Source organism: Euprymna scolopes, chromosome 5, assembly GCF_053919585.1.
Source record: "Euprymna scolopes isolate OS-2025 chromosome 5, ASM5391958v1, whole genome shotgun sequence".
In the NCBI taxonomy this organism is placed as follows: Eukaryota; Metazoa; Mollusca; class Cephalopoda; order Sepiida; family Sepiolidae; genus Euprymna; species Euprymna scolopes.
In genome coordinates, this window is record NC_136486.1 from 169,902,534 (window position 1) to 169,923,812 (window position 21,279).

At 35.0% G+C, this 21,279-nt stretch overlaps 1 protein-coding gene across 6 annotated transcripts in view; it reads left to right on the forward strand.

The window, feature by feature from the left end:
- The window catches only part of LOC145277037 (epithelial cell-transforming sequence 2 oncogene-like), a 629,231-nt gene that overhangs the window by 490,639 nt on the left and 117,313 nt on the right, over positions 1-21,279 (forward strand). For all 6 annotated transcript variants that reach the window (XR_013868093.1, XR_013868092.1, XM_080128670.1 and 3 more), the window contains exon 14: positions 14,312-14,415. Coding sequence is in view for 4 of the 6 variants with exons in the window: in XM_080128670.1 (XP_079984796.1) it covers positions 14,312-14,415 (104 nt within the window). In the remaining 2 variants the exon portion in view is untranslated. The remainder of the gene's footprint in view (positions 1-14,311; positions 14,416-21,279) is intronic.

The following is a 21,279-nucleotide window of genomic DNA, read 5'->3' on the forward strand; positions in this document are numbered from 1 at the left end:
TTTAAAAACGACCAAGTTGAAAACAGAAGGGAAGCAGTTCACAGCAAGGTTCCACAAGTAGGAAGCGTTTTCTATAGCACTAAATTGTGGTTCCCAATCGCACATATATTCTGATGTTTTTTTAGAGTTTCAGGAGGAAATTGTTGGCATTCTCCCACAGTGTTTGTAGCATTCTCAAATGGTCACCCATCTTTAACTGACCAGGCTCAACATAGCTTAACTACAGGATCAAAGGAAAACCAATATTTCGATGTTATTATGGCATGAATTTGTATGGTAAACCCAGTCCATTCATCAGATAGTACGTCATGGTTACACTTGCAATTTCATTGTTGAACAGACAGATTTTTTTTAAAAATTATAATAGGCTTTGCTATACTTAAGTTTGAAATCACATTTCTATTGGGGGGAATGGAAACGACACTAACTTTATGCAGGTTTAACCGACTTCCTCTAAAGGTGGAATTTCCATGGGAGTATGAAATTCACAAGCAGCCCCAGTCGCATATATATCCCCGTTGGGGGAGATGACAATCTTAGGTTTTGCAACTCTTGCAAGGAAGTGTCAACGTCGGCTTACATACAGCGCTTAGAATTCCCAAATTAGTCACCCATCTGGCACTGACCAGGTTCAACGTTGCTTAACTTCAGTGATCTAACGAGAACCAGTGTGTCAATGTGATTATACCGTTTCTATTATTGCATTTGAGAGAGAATTACCAATTTGTGTGCAAAAAGTAAAAGACGATGGAGAGGAATGATATGTGGAGAAAGTATATCTCGATGGCAAACAAAATTCTAGGGAAGAAACTTTACTCATGGAATTTATGTTTAGTTTAAGCACAAATAAATAAATATTGAAATTGTTAGCAGTTGTTGGAGCTAGAGAAAATGTTTGCTGCAAATGCTTTATGGAGGGGGACGATAGGTAGAAGCTCAGTTAAGCACCTTACATGAAAATAACGATAGAGCAAAGAAAGAGTCGCAATCTCTCTTCATTGAATAAAAGAATGTACCCTGGAAACGAGATTCTTGCCCACTAGATTTCAAAGCTAGTTTTGAATCATGTCGAGGCAAGAAAGGTTACTCTTAGCAACATTTCTTCACATGTGGCTACACTGCCTTGTTTAATTTTATATCTTTTCTATTTAATCCAAATTGTTAAGAAATATCTGACTATTAGGCATCATTTGTGGATTCAGGTTAGAGCAGATATGTTTAAATGCTGGGTAGCCCGAGAAAAAAAGTGTCACTGTGTTTTTTTTTTATACTATTTTATGCAAGAAAATATACTTGGCGTTGCCTGGGAAGGGAATCATAAGAAAAATTAGACAATACAATATCTGGTAAGTGGAATATAGAAATAAAAGACCGCTCAATATCCTAAATAGAGCAAGTATGTTTAAAGGCCACGTTTGGGAAAACCAAGATCAATATGTTTTGTTATACTATTTTATACAAGAATATCTACTCAGCATTACTTGGGGAGAGGGATCATGAGAAAATATGGCAATATCAGTTCTGGTAAGTGGAATGTACTAATTAAAGAGTGCTCTATATCTTAGAAAAATATGTTTAAAGACTCTGTTGCCTGGTAACACCAAAATTAAAATGCTTTGTTATATTATTTATACAAGATAATCTACTTGGCTTTAATCAAGAGAGCAAGTGATATAAATTCATCAAAAAGTGCTCAATATCCTTAAAACAGCAGGTGTGTTGAGGTGCAACTTGATTTCTTCTATTTGTTTTATATGACCCTGAGCGACTTGCTTCTTTTCATAATTTCATGCAACGGTTGTTGACTTTTGTGCACAGAATCTCAATAGAACGTCACTTGTGCAAAGTGGTTACTTCAAAACCTTTTTACTCCATGATCTAAAATATTTTTTTTATTTTTTCATATCAACTTGGCTCATGCATATTTATGAGCTCTTATGTGAAATGGATATTACGCTGGCAAACATGTTTTTTTTTTCTTCGATGATGGAGAACAATCTTCGTTGTAATAGGGACGAAACTAAGCACACTGTTTGTGTGTTAGTTGCTCCCTTTATCCTATTTTCATTGATGTTTTTGTGTTTAAAATAAGTATTAGATTTGCAGAACATCAGTAATGATATATTAATATCAATGGAAAGATCTATAGAAGACTGTGAAACGATTAACTTGTTCAACAAGGTTACATGATTCCATTTGTGAAAACCACTGAATATTATATATATATTTTTTACATGGGGGATCACCTCTTATTAAGGCCCGGAAGCCACTCGGAGATAAGGGTTATTCTGTGTACAATAATCAATGGAATAATATCGTAGTAATAGTTGGTATTGGAGATTTGATAAATTGTCTTACGTAAGGGGGCGAAACATCAGGAATTTGTTTATGTTGGACTTGAAGACATCCAAGTTGTAGTCAGGTGGAAAACAGGCAGACGGAAGAGACTTCCACAGGCGTGCACTTCTCAGAAAGAAGCTTTCTCTATGAAATCTACGTTTTGATGTAGGCAGAGATAAAGAGCGGGGAAAATTACTGACAGTGGTTTTAGCTAGACGGATGTTTATCATGAAAGATTGGCGAGGGGGGACCAGAGATTGTAGCTCGGACGAGCACTTGCCATGGAAGTAACGATAAAACAAAGACAGGCTCACAACGTCTCTTCTTTGGGAGAGAGGTTGCATGGAAGAGAAAAGGGCATCTATTTTGTACTTTGTCAAGGCAGGATAGGCTGTTTTTAGAAGCTCCAGCCCAGATGTGGCAGCAGTATTTCATCTTCTTTTATACAGATAGAGAATTGCATCAGTAGTGAGATATCTTCTGGAGTGGTAGAAAGATCCCACCATTTTCCCAGCAGACTATATATATATATATATATATATATATATATATATATATATATATATATATATATAGTGAAAAGTAGTTACACACTTTTAGAAGACATTTATTTTGAATAGATTTTAAAGATAATTTAGAAAGCTTTAAATGTCATGAAATGATAAAATCATTTTTATTTTTACTTTGTTGGTGCTGCATTCCAATATTTCGCTAAAATTAGCTTCATCAGGGTTTTAGGTCCAGTCTGTATTTTTTTTTCTTGATTTTGTTGTTATGAAGGAGGAGGTAATTCCTTGGAGAAGAAAAAGTCAAATATATATATATATATATATAAAATAAAGGCAGAGTTAGTTTACTTGAAGCCTTGTTGGTAAACATGCAAGTGTTTATAAAGATCGTTTATGTTGTAGGATACCAGAATAGTGACAACTGCAAGTATCCTACATTGCTAAAAATCTTTTTAAACGCACACACACACGCACGCGCGCGCGTACGCGCGTACGCGCGTTCACGCGCACATACACACACATACACACACGCATATGTATATATATACATATATATATATATGTGTGTGTGTGTGTGTGTGTGTGTGTGTGTGTGTGTGTGTGTGTGTGTGCGAATTCAAATATGGTTCTTGTATTATATTTCATTCAATTGTCCTAAGTAAGTCTTGAAGTGAAGACGAAACGGTGCTGAATATTTAAAAAATAATTTTGATTTGTTCCTTCTTCATTCCTATATGTATATATATATTAGATGGGTGCAAAAATAATGTCGTTTTTTTTTTACGTATATATATCTGATAAATAAAACGATATTAAGCGCGGAATTTTTTATTTTCTTATTTTCTTTATTATCTTTTTCAATCTCTGAATATTTTTTTCAAAGTTGTATGAGTTGGATCCATATGTTTGTTTTTGCATAGCGAGCGCTTTCGGCTGGAACATATCCGTAATTCTCAGACAGAGTATGTCATTTAATTTTTTTTTTTTTTATGTTTGCCATTACATGTGTTAAAATTTATATATTTTGTCATGGTCACGTGTTTGGGTGACTAACTAAATGGGTGATCAATTTTAAGAGGAGGAAGTATATTAATATTTACACTGTGTTAAATTACATTTCCATTTTTTATTTATATACATATTATTTAAAATTTACGAACCTAAGCATTTTAAAATGTTCCAACTGCATTCATAATGTATATTATTTATTTGAAGTTGTTTCGCTTTTATGTATAACGCTTCCAGTATTTTTAGTCTCTTTACATTAGTATCGATGTGAAGGACATTGGTATTTTCGATCATGATTCTTCAAAATTCGGAATGATGGCAGCCATGTTTTTTAAGTGCTATGATATTGAGCTGGAGTCAGAGAGTTGGAGGGTTAGTCGTGACAATGTATTGTTAGTATAGCCAATGTAGTAAGCAGTTTTAGAGATACATTCTCCTGGCATGCAATTAAATTCATAAATTACATACATTGTTTTTTTCGAGTAAGTTATTTGAGTGTCGTTATTGATTACATGGTTAGTCGTTTGTAGATGATCCATTTGATTTTTTTTTATTATTATTGGGAGATACGTATCTGCGAATTATATTTTTGTGAACAATTTGATCAGTTTTTAGTTTGTATGAAGCTGGTTGCAGTAAAATATGTGAACAGGTTGAGGATTATTTTCTGGTTGAAAATTAGAAGCTTGATTTAAGTTGCTAATAGTTTAATTTGTTTATCGACAAGAGAGTTTGGGAACTGGTTGTTGATTAGAACCTGTTTTATATTTTTTAGTTCACTGAAGAATATTTTCTGTTTGAAGACCATAGCATAAAGTTTATAACTACTAACATCTTTGTTTGGATGGATGAGTTACCTGTACAAAATTCAACAAGTTGAAATGCAAAATGTTCGTTTTAACTACTTGACATTTCTCTTAGTTTGCACAATGCTACTAGAGTTCTAAATATTTTGGTTTCAATTCTAGTTGATGGCACAAAAGTCATTATTTTTTAAACTATATTTATATATATATATATATATATATATATATATACATATATATATATATATATATATATATATATATATTCAATAGAGAATTGGATTTCTAATAATAAATACGAAATCTGCATGAATTGAAATATATTTAAACATATTTTATGATACGATAAGGTCGGGTGGCCCTTGCTAGTTTGTAGAATAAAATGTTATTTAAAATGTAACCAATACACTGGTTAATTGATGAACCGACTTAAAACTGGTGGACCGACAGACAAAGCCTCTTAAATTAATGCCAGGATGTATCTATAAATGATGTTTTCTTCTTGAAATTTGAAATTTAATTTGATTATATGAAATTTATATTTTTCCCCCTGATTAGATTGATTTCTATTTTTATTATCTCGTTCTTAGAATGAATTATTTTTTAAACATTCATTCTTCAAGATGATAAGCCAAGGATTTCGCTTTAATTCAAGAATCTTTATTAACTCATTATTAAAACAAATACATTGAGAACATTGTAAAGGCTGATGCAAAGAAGGTGGGCTTCCTCTACCATGCTAGAAAATTACTTACACCTGACTGTATTCTATATCTCTACAAAGTCCCCATTCTTCCATTGTCACATTTGTACTAGATCATCTACCACTAGTCTCTGATTTTTAGACAAGGTTAAAAAAAAGAGTCTCAAATCTAATAGTCAAGCTCTAACTTCTGTTGCATCTCTGTGCCAGTTTTACAAATATTTTAATGGAATGCGTTATGTTTATTAGTACATCATGATTTCACAAATCATTTTCGGTACTGAACACTGAAATAATTGAATGCATTTCATTTTGATGTGTCATTGGGTAAAATACATAGAAAATGCTGCCACGTCTTCTGCAAAGAAGGTAGGCTTCATCTATCTGTTAAGAAACCTTTTCACATCTGCCAGTATACAATATTTCCATAATTGACCAAAATAGTTTCTAACCTTATAAGCACCAATTGTAAGTACTTTTGAAAAATGTACACTGATAAACTAATTGCACTTGTGCCCTTCTGCTCTAGGACCCTTTACTTTTGCTGTTCCTTCCCTGCTCTCTGCTTCTCCGTACTTGATAACAAGTAAAAATTTCAATGTAATGTGAATTTCCTGATTTCCTGCCTTGTCTGGAGTAATTTCCAAAACAAATGATTAAAGTGCAAACTGAATGCACTCATCTTATTTTATCTGCATTCACGCATTTTCTTTAAGGGGATCTGTCCATCACTTTCCACATTTTGTTAAAAGTTTAAATACCACTTTCATCTGTTTGTCACTCTCCAGTTGGAAACAGCCTGTCACAGATAAGTTTGTAACAACTTTTTTCATTGACCTGTTACACTTCAGTTTGTAATGGCTAACCCATCACTAAACGCGCAGTTTGAGCAATCATATCTAGAATCTGCATTCTGGATATTTTATGATCCAGGATGGCTTGAAATCTTCCTTTTAAAAAACACAATTCTCTCTAATTCTCTTTGATGCTCTTGTTTGGCAGTAAACATGATCTTTGCCTGGCAACACTTGATTCTTTCATCTTAATAATGGATCAACTCGTGACTTTAGAATTTCTATATTCAGATGACTTCTATTTTTTAATGTTTTATTTTTTCTTCTTCTACAATATTTGGTGAATATTTTTTGAAGTTTCTTTTTTTTATTCTTAAAATGTTTGTACTTGGTTTCGATAACTTTTTCTTGGTTTTACATTGACATTGGCTGATTTTTTGTTGTTGTTTTTTTTAATTTTGGAATCATGGACTTTTTTAAATTAATATTTTATGATGCCGGATTGAATTATGATAACAAGTTTGGAAAATATAGGATCAATAAATGTCGAATACATTATTTGATTTTTAATCCCTCTCTTATGCATATGTGTAAACACATGCAGGCACACACAGGCATGCGACATATGACACAGACAAACGAGTGAAACACAATGCCTTATTAAGTACAAACTCATCTGCTGTCTCACTACGACCTTCAAGATCTTCACTGGCCTGGTTGCAGACAACATACACAAAAAAAGCCTGACATAGTGATATGGAACAAGGAGAAAGAAGCAAGCCTGGTAGAAGTTAGTGCCCTAAATGATGCTGGGTTAAACAGAGCTGAGAGGAATAAGATAACGAAATACCAAGGTCTTATGTATGACATGAAAAGAAACTGGAATCTTAGGAAGATCTCTATCATTCCAGTAATTATAGGAGCATCTGGGTTCATGAAAATAATTTCAAGTACTACCTGGCCAATACACCCGGTGAAATAAGTGCAAGAGAGATTCAAACAATTGTACTTAAAGGGATAGCCAGAATTTAAAAAAACAAAACAAGATAGCACTGATGTAAGACTCCCGCTGCAGGTCAGTAGATATGGCCTCTACTGCAATGGCTGTGATCGTCTTCTTCCGGGAATACTTTACAGGTTTCTCTCGTTTCACAGGCTTCCTTGTCGGTTCCCGATATCGGTGTCTGCTGAAATTCACTTGGCTTCTACGGCAGATCAAAAGAAAACAAACACAGGGATTTCTAGTCTACTAAAAGTTAATTCACAAAAATTACAGATGTTTTACATATATAAAATTGTTCAGTTCGATTACACCAGAAAATAGTCCAAAATCTTATTCTTCATTCTCCACGATGGCGACCGTGATGGAAAAGTGGGGTGGGTGGCGTTCTCTTCGTTGAATTTTCTCGCCTCGAGATCTAGCTCCAATCTGCTAATTTTAGTACACATAATTTCTCTATAGCTTACAGAGACAGTCATGTTATCGATCCACCTCACGAAGATCGGCAAGCTTCACTTTTAGACCTATTCTTAACCACAGTAACCGAGAATTCTGTGGCAAATTCCCATAGTTAACTCGGAAACACTGACCACCTTGTGATATCGGAAGAGATCACTCTTAAATTCTGACACCAGGTTAAGGAACAATTGTTAAAAATGATAAGGTACTACAAAAAGGCTGAATAGGAAGCCATCAGAGAACACATTAAAGATGCCCTTTGAACTAATGTTTTTTCTCTTCCTGCTAAACAGGGTTCACATTAGACAACTCATTAGTGTAAAACAGAGAATGAAGCCCATGTTCTCATACGGAAATACTACAGCAAGCTTCACTCTCCTTAATGGTTCACTTCAACTTGTGTAGCTGCCACTGCCCGAAGCTGTCTGTCAGGCAAAAGTATAAAGATGTTAGAGATCGTTGTAAGAATGAAACATCGACAGCCAAAAGAAAGCATGTTGAAATAACCAGAAAATGTAGAGGGTCGAAGAAGACAGGAACTCACAATTTTGGAAAAATTATAATAATTTAGTAAATAAAAGATAATCAGTAATTTCTCCAGTATCCAACAACCAGAAGGTTGCTTGCATGGAAACTGAGAAGGTTGAACTGCTTGCCAAGTGATTCGCCTCCAGCTCCATCTTAGACCTAATAAACAACTCCCTCAAAAATTTCTCTATACAGGCAAAGGCCACACTTGATGATTTGGAAATCAGCTTCTCATGTTCGTGATATCATAAAAAATTTGGACACATCAAAAGAGTATGAGCCTGATCTCATTCCTGATATATTAAGTAAGAAATGCTCAGCTGAGCTAGCCTTTCAAAACTCTACAGCAAATGCTTTGCTAAATCTTGTTTCCCTGATGGCTGAAAAATTGCTTCTATTATACCAGTATACAAAAATTCTGGTGAAGAAACCGACTCACTCAATTATCGTTCTATCAGTCTCCTTCCTCTCTTCACTAAAATCTTTGAGTCATTAATCCAGCAAGCACTCGTAAAAGCTAATCTTCTCTCTGATAGACAGTATGGATTTAGGCAAGGGCTTATACTGCAGATATTTTAATGGTCATCTCTAGTCGCATATACTATGCATTGGATAAGACAGTGAAGCGAGAGACGTAGTCCTTGATATATCCAAAGCTTTTGACACAGAAGGCTTCTAATAAAAATGAAATCATACAGTATTACCGGACGAATTCTGATATTCATAAATGACCTCCCTGATAACATTGTGTATGAGATGAGTATATTTGCTGAGGGAAAAACGGATGTATATATATATATATATATATATATATATATATATATATATATATATATATATATGTGTGTGTGTGTATGTGTGTGTGTGTGTGTGTGTGTAATGGCAGAAAATGTCCTCCAATCCATCATGGAATGGTTCGTAAATGAATGGTCCGTAAATGAATGGTAACATTTAATGCTACTACAAATAACTTTCTTTACTTTAGCAATACAAGCAGCCTCCTCAACCACTAATAGCTATGATAACACCCTACCTGAAAGATATATCTTCAAACTCTTCAGCTTAATATTCACAGGCAACATGAACTGGAACAAATATGCTGAAGACATTGCAAAGGCTGCTGCAAAGAAGGGGTTCCCTCTACTGTGCTGGACAATTGCTCACACCTGAGAATATCATGCATCACTACAAAGCCACCAATCGTCCTTGCATGGAGTATTGTTGCCAAATCGGGGCTGGTGCATCCACTACTTGTATTACCCTCTTGTCCCCAATCAATAGGTACAGTACTGTCAACTAAGCTCAACCCTCTACCCCATCACCACACGTTTTCATCCCTGTGTCTGTTTTAGAAGTATTTTAATAGAATGTGTTCTTATGAACTCATAGCAATATACCCAACAAACGTGATTAGTAACAAAATCCCACCCCTTCATAATAGAGGTCCTTCGATTCTGGAAAGCGTTCTATTATAATAGACTCTTCCATCAGATTGCTTGAGTTTGGAATTCCCTCCCTGTTTCCTGTTCCCTTACTGTCCTGACCTGAAAGAGCTTAAATGTAATGTAAACTGACATGTCGCTCACCTGTTTTCATGGTTTCAAATAGTAGTTCCTTACGTCCAAGTGGTAATATGCCTTATTTGATGTGAACATGACTTTAAAAAGACTTAACAATTTCAGAATTCCAGATTAAAACGTGGAAAAGAACAGGGATACAAGAACCTGGAGCGTTTTTTTTTTTTTACATAGCTAAAAAGGTCCAGAGGACACTCGGGGATAAGAGTTAAAGAGTGTACAGTAATTAATGCGACAATATCATAGGAATCATTAGTAGTGTAAATTTGGTAAATTGGATTACTTAAGGGGAACGGCTCATTAGGAACTTGTTTACATTGGACTTGAAGACGATCATATTGTAATCAGCTGGAAAGCAGGCAAACGGAAGACAGTTCCACAGTTGTGTAGTTCTTAGAAAGAAGTTTTGTTCATGGAATCTATGTTTAGCTTTAGGCACAGATAAAGAGTGGGGGGAAATATTGATAGTCTTTTCTGCTAGACGAGTGTTTCTCATGAAAGTTTGACGACGGGGGACCATAGATTAGAGCTCAGCCGAGCACTTACCATGAAAATGACGATAAAGTAGAGACAGGCTCGCAACATCTCTTCTGTGAGAAAGAGGTTGCAGGAAAGAGAAAAGAACATCCCCTACGAGGCTACAAAGTCGATTTGAACATTAGTCTATCATACACAAACATGGCACCATTAACTAAATATTTACTTATATATGTTTTAATTTGCGAGGGGGGGTCACCATTTATCAATGCCCAAAGAACACTCGAGGATAAGGGTTAATGACTGTCAGGTGCCAGGTGAGACAATAACTTATTTACATTAGACTTGAAAATGAGAATGTTATAATCTGCTGGAAAGCAGTCCTGTGGTATTGTGTTCTACAGTCGGACAGTACTAAGAAAGAAACTTTGCTCATGGAATATTTGTTTAGTTTTAAGCACAGATGGAGAATAAGTGAAATTGTTGATAGTTTTTGTAGAGAGCTTGTTGGGAATGTTTTACGAGGGGGGTATAAATAGAAGCTCAGTCGAGCACCTATCATGAAAATAATGATAAAACAAAGATAGACTCGCAAGGTCTCTTCTGTGAGAAATAAAAAAAAACTTCTCTCCCACTAGACTTTGAAGGTGTTTTTGTACCTTGTTCGAGGTAGGAAGGGTATAGTTAACAGCCCCTCCACACCACCCTAGATGTGGAAACAGCACTTTATCTTAGGACGTATTTGGTTCTTGTATAGATAGAGAATTGCGTTGGGAGGGATATACTTTCTAGAGCAGTAGAATGATTCAATTATTTTTCCAGTGACTTTGAAAACGGATCTGATGTAAGTCTTCCATTACAAATCAGGAGTGAATGCTACACCAAAAAGCTTATTGAAACTAACACAAGTTTTATTATCCAGATATATGAACAAGAACGCAACATTGAGTGCATATTTATTTAGTCATATCTTGCATGAGAATTTTGATAGCTATCTTGTCTACTTATACATAAAAGTCATTTAGTTTGTGTGTCTGCGCATCAGTTTGCTCGCTATGGATTCTGAAACAGCTGGAGTGTTTTTTATTCATACAAATGTACTTTATGTGTCTGGAAGTGTCCTTAGATAGATTATTATCGGAATGCCCTTGCTAGGTATTGAAAACTATAATTGAAATAATTAATTTAAAGAAGGCACAGCCGGATTTTGGTCAAAGTTAACACCCTTATACAACCTAACATAACAAGTGCATTTGAGAAGTTTTATAACTCACAATAAGAAGGGCTCAGCATATAAAATCAACAGTAGGCTCTGTGATAAGACACAGCCACGTTCAAAATGAATGTTTCTGTCTAGAGCACAACTGAACCATGATGCTTGACGTTTGCATTTTAATCTTTAATTCAAGTAATTATCGTATATTTCGGCGCATAAGACGAATCTAAACATGAAGAAAAATATCTTTAAAAACCAATATTTCATAAGATACCGAGTGTTGCAATCTCTAGCTTAGGCTAAACAAACATGCTTTTGTGATTTAGCAGTCGTTTTATACAACCGATATATGATAAAATTATTAACATTTGCTCCAATTTTGTACCTCATATTATCTGACGGTCGCCTTATATGCCGAAATATACGGTATATAAAAATAATTTCATAAAATCAACAGTAAGTTTTTTGATAAGACGGAGGCGCGTTCGAAATAAATGTTTCTGTCTAGAGCACAACTGAACCAGGATGTTTGACTTTTGCATTTTAACCTTTAATTCAAGTAATTATATAAAAATAAATTTATAAAATCAACAGTAGGTTCTCTACAGTGCAACGTAGAATACAATGTACTGTGGACAAAGTCACTGTATGAAGGCATGTAGAACTTCTTCACAGTGTATTGTGATGGGTTCCAAACAAGAACAAAGAATCGATCGATTTGATTTAAAAAAAAAGGGCGATTTCTTCGATTTCGATGACAATAAAACTATTTGAAGTGTGGAACATTGATTAGCTATCATTAAATCTCGGGCAATGTTGCGTCTCCTTGCTAGTATTCTATGGAACCATTTCAGAAGTAATGCAAGAATAACAGGATGTCTTCAATAAATCAAATAGGTTTTCACTCCCTGACAAATTAATAATGAAAAATAACATGCTTTTTTTGTGTCCGTCTATAACGTGGCCACTGTAATTGTTCTCTGTTGTTTATGTTCAATTAATTCTTGTAGAAAATGCTTCATTGGATGCTGCCTCAACTGATGAAGCATGATTCATTAATGAAAGGCAAATCAACAGATTTTCGAACGATTTTCCCCAATTAATACGATTTTCTATAAACATTAGAATAAACTATGAAATCAGATTTTGACCATTAAAATTTGACTTTAGGGCCGTTTACACGCGAATCCTGTTGGAAAAGGTAATAACAACTTGTGTTCACTTAATCATATACAATGTAGTAACTTTAAACAGATTGATATACCAGCAAACTAATAATTTACACTAAATGATATCGTGTATAAGATCATTTCTTATAAGAAAGAAACTTGAAATCTGCTCTTAATCTACAAAATTACTTGAAAAAGCTGCACAAAAAATCAGTTTTATCTGATTAAAAAGAATATTCATCTTTCGAATAGAATTTTTTTTCATAACGGAATATCGTAAGTCGAAACTTACGAATGCTTAAACACTTAGTTTTAAATGTTTCAAAATTTTGGAGATGAAGATTGATAATTCGCATTATTTGGATTATTAAAACTACTATTCTCATCTTGAGTGTTATTCGCACAACGTTTCAGTCGATGTTATCTTCGACCTTCTTCAGGTGTATGTTGTCGAACTCGCGAAGATGCATGGAATTTCGAATGAAACATTTTATTTAATCTATGGGGTTTAAATTCTCTCGTTCCATCGAATATGATCGTGTGGGAGTTTGATATAATTCCCAATTGTATCTTGAGTATCACTCACACTGAAAATTGAACTTTGAACTTCCAGAAGAGTGTAACTTACGACTGAGTTTCACCAAGTATTCTATCCACTATGCCACGGGACTTTGCAGACAATATACTCCTGAAGAAGGTCGGGGGTTATACCGACTTAAATATTGTGTGAATATCATTCAAGATAAGAGAAGTAGTCGAAATAATCCAAATAATACAAACTAGCAAGACTCGCGGAATTTCACAAAATAAAAAATATATTAAATCAACAAATATGTTTTGATGAAGCTGATATTTTTCTGGAGAGTGCAAAAATAGGTTTTTAGACAGAAAAAAGAATAAACATGCAGAAAATATAAGTTTATTAACATTTCCATGAAAATAGTGTCTATTGTATTTTAAATATAGAACTGACCAAAATGAGATGCGTTAATAAGTACTAATAAATACACCGAAAGTAATGTGGTGCTACATAGTTCAATACAAATAATAAAATCACATTGGACAGTCTTAAATTTACTTCTTTTAGCCAGTACTGCTTTTTTCCTGCATTTCTTTCAAATGTTCCCGTTTTAGATACGGTTTCATTGACTTCATTCTTTAGTGAAGAAGAACTGCACGTCGAAATTACTATGAGTTTGTTTCTCATACCATTACATAATGATCATATATTATTATAATGATATTCGAAAATGAGGCTATATCAAAGAGAGGTCACGCTCATTATCTTGTCCAAAGTTGACAGATTAGCCGCCCTTTTGAAAGCCACATTCCATGAATTTGGCCTCTTTTGAAATAGTTTGGTCTTCCAAAATTTTGTATTTGACTTTTTTGAAATGTGACATATGGAAAAACTATATGGAACAAATTTAAAAAAATAGTTTTAAATGTCAGACATATTTTCTCCTGAAATTCCTTTCAAGATGATTTACAAATCGTGACATGCACTTTTATGTGAAATAAGTCATACCCTTACAGGTCTATGATATTCTTCTTCTTCTTCTTCTTCTTCTTCTTCTTCTTATTATTATTATTATTATTATTATTATTATTATTATTCTTATTATTATTATTATTATTATTATTATTATTATTAACGTAATGTATAAATATATCTAATTTATGTAAAATTCTATTATTGTTTTTTTTTTTTTTAACTCTTTCAAGGTGAAGTCATCTTCGATGTTATCGGCCGAACATTTATTAATAATATTAATAAACTTGTTCCTCTCTTGGTTGAAGGTTTATGTCTTCTTGGAAGGCAGAAAGATGTAAGTAAAAGTTTTTAAATTTGCAGTTTTTAATTATAATAATACTTTTTAGGTTTGCTTTTATATTAACCATCAAATGAATATGATGCACTTCATTTAATCACTGTCTTAATGGTAATTACACTCAGGCACGCTCATATATGTGTACATTAATTATAATTAAATAATAATTTTATTTTACCTACTGACGCTAGTGCTTCAGACTTACGTAATCATCAGTGCAGAATGAAAATTCCTACCGGTTGGGAGATTCAAACCAAGCCGTGTAGTCACATTTAACTCCGTTTTCTAAGCCTCTTTACTTTCGGGCCAAATAATAATTGCCACAAGAGACTCATTACATGCACACACGCGCGTGCACGTGCACACATACACACACATACAGGCACGCACACACACACATACATATATATATACATATATATATATATATATATTGATGTATATATATATGTATATATATATATATATTGATATATATATCCTGAGTTCGGATGTGTCTAACTGATGAGCCCAAATGAGGGCGAAACTCGAGTCTTGGACTTCCGGTTCTTTGACTGTTATGGCTCTTATGGGCTGCGACATTGTTTGGCTGTGGAATTTATTATATATATATATATATATATATATATATATATATATATAAGCGAAAATGTGTGTATATATGTATGTATGTGTGTTTGTATGTTTGTATGTGTGTTTTTGTGTCCGCTAAAAGCTTTTAACAGACACGACGAAAATTCACAAAGTCGGTATCATATTGAAGCCCCATCCTTCGCCTAAAAATATCAAGAAATTGGCCAAAAACGTTCATTTTTTCACCCCGAAATCGACAATTTTCGACAGGGGGGGGGGTCAACAAAAACCGTCCCCTCGTGACGACGACCGTTCTACGCATGCGTCAGATAACGTCATGACCCGATTTAGTTTAAATAGTTGAAGAACTGACTAAATTTCGTGTTAACTCAGTTGGTTAGCGCGTTGGTTCGTTATTTAAACGTGTTGGGCTCGAATCATGGTGTGAGATGTCTTTTTTTTCGATTTTTTTTAATTTAAATATTGAACCAGTGTTATTTAAGCCATTTTTCACGTAACGTTCGTTTTTCTGTTTTTTTTTTTTTACTTCGCTTATCTACCTCCCGACCACACACCCCAAAACACTCGGGTACCCATCGATTTTTTAAATTTTAATATCGAAACAGGCTTATTTAAGCCATTTTTCACATGTTCGTTTTTCTGTTTTCTTTTTTGTTTTTTCGATTTTTACATTTAACATCGTTCGTTTGCCTTACGTTAGTTTTTATTTTTGTTTTTTTTCGATGTTTTGATTACCCACTCCCCGCTTAAGTTTTAACGTTCGTTTTTATGTTTTCTTTTTTTACTTCGCTTATAACAAACACACCTGGTCATTAACCTCATTTGCTGAATAGGTATTGCTTATATCGTCGTCGTCGTCGTCGTCGTCGTCGTCGTCGTCGTCGTCGTCGTCGTCGTCGTAACGCTCTACGACTTCCGTGCGGGCACCTGTCAATTTGGTTCTTACTTAAATAAATTCAAACATCTTTCAGTAACTCTTTCTGGCTGGCCGAATGGTTCATGTTTTTTTTTTCACATTTTATTTTCAAACTTCGCCTCAGGGTTTCGGGTTGGATCCTACCCCTCCCCCGGTTTCTTTTTTATTTAAGAGCACACACACCTCCAACACCCGGGCAACATCGGGTACCCCCGCTAGTATATATATAAAAGCGTAAATGTTTGTATGTATGTATGTATGTATGTATGTATGTATGTGTGTTTGTGTGTCTGCTAAAATCTTTCGACGGATAGAACAAAAATTAACAAACTTGGTATCATATTGAAACTCCTTCCTTCGCTCGAAAAATACCGACAAATTGGCCAAAAACGTTAATTTTTTTCACCCTGAAATCAACAATTTTCTACACGGGGAGATTCAACAAAAACCGTCCTCTCATGACAAGATCGGTTCTACGCATGTGTCAGATGACGTCATGACCTGATTTAGTTTAAATAGTTGAAGAAGTGACTAAGTACATCGTGTTAGCTCTGTTGGTTAGAGCGTTGGGTCATTATCTAAACGTTTTGGGTTCGAATCGTGGTGTGAGATGTCTTCTTTCTTTTTCGATTTTTAAAATTTTAAGATTGAAGCAGTGTTATTTAAGCCATTTTTCACGTAACGTTCGATTTTCTATTTTTTTTTTTTTTTTACTTCGCTTATTCTTAGGTTTTCATTAACACCCCCACCTCCGACCGACCACACACACACCGAAAAAACACTCGGGTACCCACCGATTTTTTAAATTTTAATATCGAAACGGGCTTATTTAAGCCATTTTTCACGTGTTTTTTTTTTGTTTTTAGTTTTAACGTTCGTTTTTCTGTTTTTGTTTTTGTTTATTCGATGTTTACATTTAACATCGTCCGTTTGCCTTACGTTGTTTTTTTTGTTTGTTTTTTTTCGATGTTTTGGTTACCCCACCTCCACCGCCTGGGTACCCCCGGTAAAGTTTTAACGTTCGTTTTTCTGTTTTCTTTTTTTACTTCGCTTATTCTTAGGTTTTCATTAACAACCACACACACCTCCAAACACTCGGGAAACGCCGGGTACCCCCGCCCTCGCTAGTCTATATATATAGGCGAAATGTGTGTCACCATTTTGTGTATGTCTCACAAAGGCTTTTCTCGCACACGTTCCCGGGGGGGGGGGTTACGATCGGTTACAACTGTTTATATAGGACGTAGATAATAATATCTAGGATTTGGGAAATTGCGTCGCGTCTAGATTTATTGACATCGACTTTTACAAAATTATTGCTATTTTGGCTTCTCGTGTGTTGATTCGGCTTTTTCGTATAAAAAGCTCAATTAATTCAAAGTTAACAACCTTCTCGGCATCGCGCCGGGAAACGTCCAGAAGCAATCAGCTTTGATCAATGTGGGGACAAACTCCTCTCATATAAGAAAATTGCTAATCAATCTGGAAAATGGGGAGCTGGTTTCCCCCTCCCCAACATCTGTTGGGGAAAAACCAGTCAAATTGGCGTGACTTCTATTTGACCTCAATAATTAGGTCAAATAGAAGCAGCAGAGTTAACTTTTATTGCTGCCACCTGTCAATAGTTAAATAAATAAATTCAAACGTGTTTACCTTGTATGTCTCCGTGGCCCAGTGGTTAAAGTTGTATGTCTTTTTTCACACTTTAATTTCCAACTTTGTCTAAAGGGTTTGGGTTCGGGTTCGATCCTCATACTCACCTACCAAAACTTTTTTTTAAATTTTAACCCCCACCCACCTCCGGAGTTTTGATTTACCCAAGACTAAACACACCTCAAAACACCCGGGCATCGCTGGGTACCCCCCGCTAGTCTATATATATATAAAAGGCAAAATGTGTGTGATCATTCTGTGTATGTCTCGTAAAGGCTTCTTTCGCACACGCTCCTGGGGTCATTACTATCGCTTACAACTGTTTATATACCCCCTAGATAATAATATCTATGATTTGGGAGCCCGGGTCGCCTCTATATTTATTTACGCCGCTTTTATGAGATTCACGCTATTTCGCTCTGTCCCCTGTTTGTCCTGAAAACTAATTTCAACTAAATTCAAGCGGAATTGTTCTTGGCATTGCGCCGGGAAACGTCCAAAAGCAATCAGCTTTGATCAATGTGGGGACAAACTCCTCTCATATCAGACAATTGCTAATCAATTTGGACAATGGGAAGCTGGTTTTCCTGTTGGGGAAAAACAGTCAAATTTGGGTCAGCAAAAGTTAACTGCGTGACTTCTATTTGACCTCATTAATTAGGTCAAATAGAAGCAGCAGAGTTAACTTTTATTGCTGCCACCTGTTTTTATTACTTAAATAAATAAATAAATTCAAACGTTTTCCGTTGTATGTCGCCGTGGCCCAGAGTTAACGTCGCACAGTTTTTTTTTTTCACACTTTAATTTCCAACTTTGCCTCCAGGATTCGGGTTCGATCCTCATACTCACCTACCAAAACTTTTTTTAAAATTATTTTAACCCCCCACTCCCCGGAGTTTTGATTTACTCAAAACACCCGGGCATCGTCAGGTACCCTCCGCTAGTATATATATATAAAAGTGAAAGTGTCTGTCTATGTGTGTGTGTGTGTGTGTGTACATATCCCTACACAGTAACTCTGTCAATTTTCAGTCTACACACTCGAAATATGATATACAGTGTATTGAGATTTGGGAAAATCTTTGTAATGCGTTTTCGGCCAGAAATTTGGCTGTTAAGGGGTCAGAGGTCAACGATTTGACATTTGAAAACTCTACCAAACTCCTCCACCAATTTTGGGTAGATATAGGTTCCTTGAACATGGATCTAACTTAATAACTTGATTTGATCCCAAACCAATAAATGTTAAGGGGTCATAATAGGAGTCAAGTTAAAAAATAAATTGAGCTCCGCGATCTCTACCAAATTACTCAGACAATTTCTGGGGTAAACATTGGAAATTTTACATAAAGGGTATTCAGAGATAGGGCACGCTTTTTAATCGGTTTGGGTCGAAAATTTGAGCTACAAATATATAAATTTATGTATGTATGTTTGTATGTCTGCCTAAAGCTTTCGAAAGAGGCGACGAATTTTTACAAAATCAGTATCGTTTATAAGCTCGACCCTTCAGACCACAAATATCGATAAATTGGCTAAAAACATTAATTTCTTCACCTTCAACTGGGCACTTTTCTACAGGGAGGGGTCGCTTTTTTTGCCGATATTGTCGAAAGTCATCCCCTCTTTTCGATTGTCTAGCCTTAATTTAAACCTACGGCACTTCCGGTTTTAGCGGTGGTCATAACCGCAAAGATGTTACTTTTCCCCCTTGCGGTACAGGTTCGAGCCTGCCTTCCTACTACCACTTTTTTTTGCTCAACATACACCTCCAAACATCCGGGCAACGGCAGGCTGAAATGCTAGTATATATATATATATATATATATATATATATATATATATATATATATATATATATGTGTGTGTGTGTGTGTGTGTGTGTGTGTGTGTGTGTGTGTGTGTGTGTCGATTTTTTTGTTGATTTTTTAAACAGTAATATAGTTAATAGCGTCTCGGAGATCATGGGAAATATATTTCCTTAGAAAATCGCCCATATATTTTTGGAGGTAAACAAATAAACAAATATTATTCATTTATAATTTTACTTATAAAACAATAATCTATGAAGACGTGTTTCGAGGTACTACCTCTCGTCAGAAGAAGAGATGGGTCATTGAATTCCTCTATGCAGAAAAAATTGAACCGATAAACATTTACGTGCGCCTATCGAACGTTTATGAAGCAGGTACTTTTGATGTTAGTACAATTAGATGTTAGTACACTTAGAAGCTTGGTTCCTCGATTTCAGAATGACAACAGAGGTGTGAGCCCCAAATAATGTAGCACACTTCAGACTTTTTACAACCGACGCATCAAAAATTACATTGAGCACATGGAACAATTACATTGAGAGTATTGCCAGGACCGCTGTGAAGAAGGTAGGTTCTCTCTACCGTACTAGAAAGCTACTAACACTCGAAAATATCTCGTACTTCTATAAGGCCATCATTCGCCCATGTATGGAGTATTGTTGTCATATTTGGACTGGTGCATCTGCAACTAGTCTCTCGCTCCTGGACAAGTCCAAAAGAGAGTCGCGAATCTAATAGGTACTGAACTGTCATCTAAGCTTCAACCTCTGTTCCATCGACGAAATGTAGCATCCCTCTGCCTGTTCTACAAGTACTTTAACAGTGAATGTTCCGACGAACTGCAAGCACTTGTACCTCCACGACGTAAATAAACCCAACAAGAAGCTAAATCCAACCCTCTCACAGTAGAGATCCCTAGATGTAAGAAAACCTTATACTCCAGTAGTTTCTTCCCCAGAACCGCTATACTTTGGAACTCCCTTCCGGAACCTTGGTTCCCCAACTGTACTGACATGCAGAAGTTCAAGTGTAACGAGAACCGACATCTTGCTGCCCATCACCCTGTATAGTACTCCTGTAGTTTATGTCCCTGATAGTAGCCTCCTACATCAAAGTGGCGATGTGCCTTGTTTGGGGTGAAAATGCTATAAAAAAAATTAAAAGAGGCTGGCAAAAAGGTATTGAGAATGGCGATGTTTCGAAATAACTAAATTCTGTCGCACCAAAACTCGTTCGTTTTGATGGTACCATTTTCGTAGCTCTTCAACGTTTTTAGTTTTTGAGTTAAAAAAATAGACCTTTGGAAAGACCTTTGTCGTTTGATATTTTCCGGTAATTACACTAGCAGTATTCAATACGTGTGTGAAGCTTAATGGCGTTGTGAAAATATACTCGTGTGTGATATTATTGTGGGCAAGCTGTAACATCATTGAACTCGACGAGTCAACCTGCGACTCTTAACTTTATTTAAAACCTGGCTAATATAAGGAATCGACTTACTACAGTATTTGTATAACTTTAAATTGGTTTTATTTGGTTTCAGTTTTAGAGCTGTGTTGTAGATGAAATCAAATAACATCAACAACTCAGCTCTAAAAAATAGTGGATACCATAAAATCAAATACCAACAACAAAACACCATTATAATAAGATTAAAAATAAATGAAAACTAAGCATAATTTGGTATAAAAAACAAACTCTGCCAAAAATTCTAAAAATTGTAGAAAAACACCTCTCCAGGAATATTTCTTAATCATATTTTGTGTTAACGATAAGTCTTTGAAATATTTGTGCCTAAAGATAAAATTTAAATAATCGAATATTATACTTCCATAAATTTACTTACGGAATCTAAAAATAAAAACAAAACACTATGGGACAGAT